Raw genomic sequence first — 7,676 nt, 5'->3', positions numbered from 1 at the left:
TTGAATTTCTATAAATGTTTATTACGAAACTTTTGTTACGTTACATATTTTAGTTGAACACTGTTTTAAAACTATAAACATTTTCAAATTTTCAAACATTAATTCCAAGGTTCTATCGAATACGTTCTTTTTGACTTAATGTTTGGTACGACATTTTGCTGGACAAGCATGATACATAAAACAACAGACTCTGCGAAAGTTCTTAATTATTGGAGTATACGCAGTTTTAATGATCTCTGTTGAATCTGCTGATTGTCTTCTTCCTCATGAGATGCAATCATTTATTTGAATTTTTAACGTACACAAATGAAAAAAATGATTTAAATATTTTTCTAATATTTCAAACAGCAATTTATGAGTAGAAACTTCAGACGGTTTTGGAAACAATTTCAGTAGTAAAGCCACTTTTAAACTCAACGTAAATATTGTGTTTGATACATAGATATAATTTTGATCTGCAAAAAATGATGACTGACATGAGAAGTTGCAGATACGAGCCAGGGCATGCATTTCCCGGCTACATGTTTAACAACGTTGGTCTTGTAGAGAAGGAGCCTGCCTTCCAAAACAACAACAGCAACAACAACAATACTTTGCAGGTTGGTGTTGAGTTTTGTATTTTGAAAAATCAAATTTTGGTTATAACTAACGTCCAAAACATCATTTGGTGATGGTGGTTAACCGTTATATCAGTAGATACGTTATACATAAATGAGACTTATACAGAAATCTACGCTAAAAATATAAAGCAATTTGTTAGTATTGCAATTCAGTTATCTCTTAAAATTTCATACATTTTGTCTTAGAATTGCATTAACTTCTACACGCCAATTAAGATGAAATTACGTAATTAGGTTTTCATAATAAAAATTGAAATCTAAGAAAGTATTGTATCACAGTGAAAGTTAAATTTTTATGAAATCATGAAAATAAATTATTCGCGCACCAGCAGACAAGTTTTTCAAATGGGTTGTCTATGTTGCAACAGCAGCAGCATCAGCAACCGCAGCAGCAGACAAACAGTCTTGCCTCAGTACCAACAACAGTTACTCTTACATCCCTCCCAACCAGCTTAACAGCAGACAGCCACTCCTTCCTTTACAACGCTTCCAACAACCTTCTCATTAACAACTCCAACTGCAACCAGTTCGAAGAGAACTTGATTGGTGGGTTCAGTGCGACGGTCGGTGAACTCTACAGAAACGCCTACCCTCTGAATGGAGGTGTTGTTGATTATGAAGATGTAAGGTTCAGCAACGGTGGAGCCTTATTGATCAACCCCCCATACAACAGCAGCAACAACGTTACGTCAGATAACCACGTGACCAACAACGCGGGTGACAGTGAAAGTATTGTTAACGCTTTGGAGTTTGATAAGGATGCAACAGCAGCCACTTACTTATATCATCATCATCAACTCCAGCTGCAACAACATTATCACCATCAGCAACAACTTCAACAACAGCAGTCCCACTCATATATGAGTTTAGATTATAAGGCCTACAATGCATATGACAACAAACTATATGCCAACTCTCTTGAAAACACTTTCAACAACCAAATACAACAAAAACCACAACAACATCAGCAACAGCAGCAGCAACAACAACAACACCATCAACAACAACAACAAGCAAATAATAAACAGTCTACAAAATCCAACAGTGCTAGCAGCTACGGAGGACAAAACCCTTTAAAAACTAAGCAAACTGATACAGCTAAAACCGGCAAGGTGTCGAAACAAACACCAAATAAGAAGCAGAAAACAGCACCGAACACCGCACAAAAAGTTTCCACTGGAAGTCACGCAAACGCCCTGCCTCAAAATGAAAGCATGGAACAACTGCGTGAAGATAAACAGTTTTCCGACGACAAAGGCAAAAACGAAAAAGTGAGCAACGGCGACAACAAGCACCCACCTCCATCTTCCTCCACATCGATAACGTCAACAGCACCGCATGTCCTGGAATCAAGTCCAAAAGCACAATACACCAAACTGACAACTGCAACACAATCGGAAACCTCCATCCAGCAACAAATACGCCAACAACGACAACAAATGTTTCAACAACATCAACAACAGATTCATCAACAACAAATTCGTTACAACAGACAACAAACCGACAGACGAAACTCAAGTACCATGGATGACGACAGCGACTTGTCAGATGACGACGACGACGACACAAGCTGCGACACTAACCGACCGCTCAGTAGTGGCAACGATAGCGCAACTTTGAAAAATGGCGAGAACCACGCATGCCACACTTTTGAACCGATTTGTTTGAACTCAGAAGGAGGCGATCGAAAATGTTTGCTCTGGGCGTGTAAGGCTTGCAAACGCAAAACGATGGCGGTAGACAGACGTAAAGCGGCGACGATGCGTGAACGCCGTAGGTTGCGACGAGTGAATGAGGCTTTCGAGACGCTGAAGCGACGAACCTGTCCAAATCCGAGCCAGCGGCTTGCCAAAGTTGAGATCCTGCGCAACGCCATAGAATACATCGAAAGTCTCGAGGAAATGTTGAGAAACAACAATGGCAACAATCATAACGGTTCAGTAGGAAATGACATCACACATCGAAATGACGTCAGAGGAATGTGCGGTATACTCAGCATTGTCAATGGTGACGTGAACAATGGAAGTAAAGAATCTGTTAACAGTGCGTAGAATTTTCATCATTTTAATAAATTTATAATTTTTTCTGAAAATTTATTAAAACCAGAAATGACCGTCTACAACTATAGCAATTTAATTCAAATTGTATTTTTGTTGCTAGGACATTACTCAGACGATGACAAAAGCGCGCCACCAAGAACTGAGAGTATGGAGGTTAGATTGGTTTTGATGTGAACAATTTTTTTCTGCCGTTTCGTTTATCACGGAACGGATGTGTACGTTTAGAGTGAGTCATTTTCAAAGTATGGCAAACTCATTAATGTTTTCAAATATTTTACTGCATATGCAGTATTAACTCATTTAATTTTTTATTGTTTCAAAAGTCGACAAATTTGCAAGTGTTTAAAGTTATAATTAACAACATTTTCGGTCGACATAAACAAGCAATTCTCTTTTACTGCATCGTCGCGAGTTAGCTAGCTCAGACGGTAACATCGTCATCACTTACTTGTTATAGCTTACTCACCTGGTTCGAAAGTGGTCAGTCCTAAACACAATAACATTCTTAAGCTTAACGGTAATGATTCAATGATTCTTCTGCATGTACACACACGTGTAGGGTCATATTTCTCGATATAGGTGTTAAAATTTTTGCAATGTAAAAGTTCAATGCCGACTAGATGAAGAAGAAAATTATTGTTGGTCAGAGTTGCCTAGTCAAAAATTTAAAAAAATCTTTAATGACAACTTGTGAACTTTTTTTTATTCTGAATCGATGTCTACCATTATTTTATTTTATAAATTTTTGTAAAAAAAATACCTCGTAACCAAATCTAGAGAGAGATAAAAGCAAAGTTTTAAAATTTATAGCCCTGTTGTTCAAGGTTAACAAACTATGGATTCAACATATGAATTAACTTTTAACATGATTAAAAGTGTAGAGGATCTTAAGACAAAATGCCTAAGTTTCGCATTTAGAAATTTGTAAGATAAATCTCCGATGATTTACTTTGCATGAATAATTCTGTCGTCTGTTGTATGTACCTATATGTTTTGTTTTTTTCGTTAAAATAAAAAACATTTAAATAACTTTGAGAAATTATGAAAGCATATGATGGAAGCCGATTTATAATTGCAAGATTAATTGAACGAAAGAAGAAATGATCATTTTGGTTAATGACGAAGATGAACAATTACGACATTTCTAATGAAAATCAATTTGCAAATTAACCTTGCACGATATTCAATTTAGATTTCCTTTATTATTCACCAATCACATGAAATGTTGCCAAAACATTGAAACATACTTACTTTCTTCCTTCAACAAACAGCTCAGCAACTTGTGGTCGGCAATAATAATCTCGCACGAAAATAGTCAGACCTAACGTAATTATGCAAATGATTATAATTGTCACAAGACACGTGTTAAGGTACCAATTTTGCATTAACACAAAATTGAAACTAAATTGTTATGTTCTTATTTACTCAAACTGACTTTTGGATTGTTTGGGCTGCCTGGTGTTCAAAGGAGTTATGATCGCCTGGTGATGTTTCGCAGAGCGTGCAGTCACCGAGTTCGAATACATCAAGAAGATCTTCGTTTACCACATGCTTCAATGTGTCATGCATCGTTTAGCATATATTCATGAGATGTTTGAGTGTGGCTGACTTCTCTTAACCTTTGAAGAGTGTAATAGACCTTTTGGTCTATTGTTGTACCACAATTTTTCAAACGTAATTTTTGCGGCATTTACATTTTTAAGCCCAAAAACTTTGACCAAAATAAAAGAATAACTATTATTTTTTATGTTTTAGCTTCAATTAAATTTATATATTCATCGGTATTCTTAGTACTAGTATTATTAATCTTGAAGTAATTGTTTCAATGTGGCAATTTTGATTTTCTCACAATTACAAACTGAACATCAAAGCGGTTGAAATTGAAAAACAGATAACAAATAATTTAAAATAATATAATATTGCCACAAACCATAATTGCTCTTGTGTAGATAATTTTAAATAAATTTTTCTGAGGGTAAGAACATCAGTTACTCACTCGCCTAGCCATCTTATTATGCTCACAAGTATTTAATTTCTAGCGTATGCAATTATTTTTTCCAAATTTGTGTGATTTTATTTATCTGTTTGCAACTTTGATGTTTGTTAATGTGCTTTTGGTAACTTGTATTTAAATGTAGTGTAATGGATTTTGGGTTAGAATTAAGAACCTCAGTTACTCACTCAGCTAGCTATCTCAAACATCACAAGGTTTTGGGTTTTTAAATTTATCTCACGGATGGCATACATTTAATTTTTACGCAATTAAGAGCTTTTACAGAAACCACAATTTTTACTTCTTTTCACCATTTCACCATTACTATTCTCATTTGCAATGTATTGAATGTCAGGAAATTTGGCGTATGACATGATATATACTGACAGTGGCTGTGTATTTCTACAGAAGTACGATGATACGTAAACTTGAAAAAATTTTTACGAATGGTCATTTATTTTAAAATTTGAAATTTGTAAAACAATAAATAATTTTGATTTTTGAAAACGATAAACTTATGCGCTGATGAAGATGATGATCAGAGATGGTAATTGCTTTTTCATAATGGTGTTGGTGACGTTAATGTTGTTTGCAATTTCGATTTTGGTTTGTGATGATAACAATGTGGATGATTCTGTTTTGGTGTGCATTTTTTTTTACCAATTTTCCAATTGTGTTGATTTTACCGATAGTAAAGACGATGACGTTAAAACTAATGAACATCATAATTGGCGTTGGAAATGATGAGGAAAGATGATTGAAATGGCGTCAAGATGAATATGTTTGACCTTGCTTGACACGTTGACTTATGTAGGGAAGCGTGTTATGACATCGTAATGAAAATATTTCTGTGACACAAAACGAAGTTTTAGATACATATTGGACGAATTTTGTTAAATAATATTATTATACTTTTGTTTATTTGCAATATTTAAAAATTATTATTAGTCGGCTATAGTTTTATTACTCTACTTTATTAAAAGAATTATAGCAGAAATTGATTTATACATAAATTCTGTGATTGTTCACTGCCTGGTGCAGAAAAAATCAGTCTGTACTTTCAAAAATAATAATTAAAATATATTGCTTGTTCATCGGTTATTTGTTGAAGAAGTATAAAAATTGAACGAGTTATAATTTGCGAAACTCCTTTCACTGCGAAAACAGTTTACCAGTTAATTATTTTCTACCTTCTGCACTTATCGCCGTATCTATTATAGTAATATTCCAGCTTCTACTTTGGTGTTTATGAAAGCAAAGATTTATAGCCGAGGTCACATGTGCACCCATGCGAGCGACTTTTAAATTTATGCATCAACTTACGTCAAAAAATATTATGGGAGAGCGGTTTGTTTATTGTGATAATTGGTTTCGAGCAATGCAGTCCAGGTTATGCATACATCTCACACATGCACGCATGCATACAACAGAACATACACCTCACACATACACGAATGCATACAACAGAACATACACCTCACACATACACGCATGCATGCCACAGAGTCTACATCTCACACATACACGTTTTAAAAATGGCATACACACAAACATATAGATGTGTATTTCATTCATGTTTGTATGCTTGTTGGTACGAAATTGTTTTGAACCTCCTTTAGCGAGCAGCAGCAGTTTCTGCATTTACTGATTGTTAATATATGATTTTCGTTTTGTTTTTAAATTTTGTACTTTGGGATGGATATTTAATTGAATTTAAAAAAATTAAGACGTTTCTGATAGGAACTATTGTTGATTTCAATCAATTCAAGTTCTTTTTTATAACTCACTCATGAAGCTTAAGAAATGATTACAACAGATCTTTTATAATTTTCACGTCAAAAACGTTCAATAGACAAATTTGATTGAATACGCTTTTATGAAATTTCTTTGCTATTAATAATGCAACCGTGATAGTTGCAGTCAGTTGTTTTATTGTTGTTCTTGAAATATTTCTGAGAACCAATTTTTTAATTACCGCACCAATTACAACCATTTCATTAGTATCTAGATTAGTGATTGTTTTTTTTTCAACTAACATAACGATAGAATGACTAGGAACTATTGAGAAAACATTACTCAACGATTCGGTTAATGATATATTACAACAAAGCTGCGTGCTTTTAATGATATTTTAAATAATTAACAGAAGATAATTTTATTCTTATACCCATCATCATCACCATTAACATAATTACCGTTTTCATTAACATGATGGCTCGCATACTTTTCTTTTTTAATTTACTTTCCGATTAGGCCTATAATTAAGTTTATGTAACGTTGAGTTTGAACAGATAAGCGTTCATCATGTAAGCCAGCTCTGTGGTAGATTATCTGTATAGGGTTTCCTCCTCATCATCATCTTCATCCTCGCTGTCAACTTCATCTTCGTCGACACGACCATCATCTTCAACATCACTACCGACATCATCGTCTTCATTATCAACCTTATCTATCAACACCATCTCTACTATCATTATAATGCAACCCTCTCTACAAACATCATTCTTTTACCGATCATTTTTCTAATCATCATATCATTCAGCGAGATCGCTAAATCGTCAAACTAAACATTTCCAGTCACGAAAACTGTTTCAATGTTGCCGTAGTTTTCAAATTTATTCTTGGCTAATCTACTCTTTGCACATGTAGGTATACCTTTTAACTTGCAAACAATTTTGATCGGCTAGAAAATTAAAAAAAAATTCAATTTTAAATAATAAACCTTAAATAAAATTATGAAACCAATTACGGTTAACATGCACATGGTTATGTGATGATGGTGACAGTTAAAAAGAATATTTTAATTTAAATGGAAATGACGGTTAAAACGTTGGGTGAATGACGATGACAGTGCCAATGGTGATGACAATAACAGATGACGATGAAGGTGAAGATGATGAAAATGATAACGATGATGCTGATGATGGTAAAGATGACGATGATGATGATGATGAAGATGTTGAAGATGATGCCTGCGAAAACAGAATATAGGCGGTACGGAGG

The 7,676-nt window shown here is 34.3% G+C and overlaps 2 protein-coding genes across 2 annotated transcripts in view; one reads left to right on the top strand and one right to left on the bottom strand.

Moving 5' to 3' along the window:
• Window positions 1-2,671, top strand: part of HELRODRAFT_188369 (hypothetical protein) — a gene marked incomplete at its 3' end in the record, with an annotated part of 2,720 nt that extends 49 nt beyond the window's left edge. Inside the window, exons 1-2 of the mRNA XM_009017607.1 lie at window positions 1-599; window positions 953-2,671. The exon at window positions 1-599 is cut by the window's left edge and continues 49 nt beyond it. Of these exons, the coding sequence (XP_009015855.1) occupies window positions 465-599; window positions 953-2,671 (1,854 nt within the window). The 5' untranslated portion in view covers window positions 1-464. The remainder of the gene's footprint in view (window positions 600-952) is intronic.
• A 113-nt stretch (window positions 2,672-2,784) lies between these two features.
• On the bottom strand, window positions 2,785-4,249 carry HELRODRAFT_160660 (hypothetical protein; the record flags this gene model as incomplete). Its single annotated transcript, XM_009017606.1, has 4 exons — window positions 2,785-2,819; window positions 3,147-3,333; window positions 3,441-3,492; window positions 4,116-4,249. The coding sequence occupies 4 exons, from the start codon at window positions 4,247-4,249 to the stop codon at window positions 2,785-2,787; spliced, it is 408 nt and encodes a 135-aa protein (XP_009015854.1).
• Window positions 4,250-7,676: the final 3,427 nt, after the last annotated feature.

This window comes from Helobdella robusta (genome assembly GCF_000326865.2).
Source record: "Helobdella robusta unplaced genomic scaffold HELROscaffold_2, whole genome shotgun sequence".
Taxonomy (NCBI): Eukaryota; Metazoa; Annelida; class Clitellata; order Rhynchobdellida; family Glossiphoniidae; genus Helobdella; species Helobdella robusta.
This window is presented reverse-complemented; position numbering and strand designations above follow the sequence as displayed.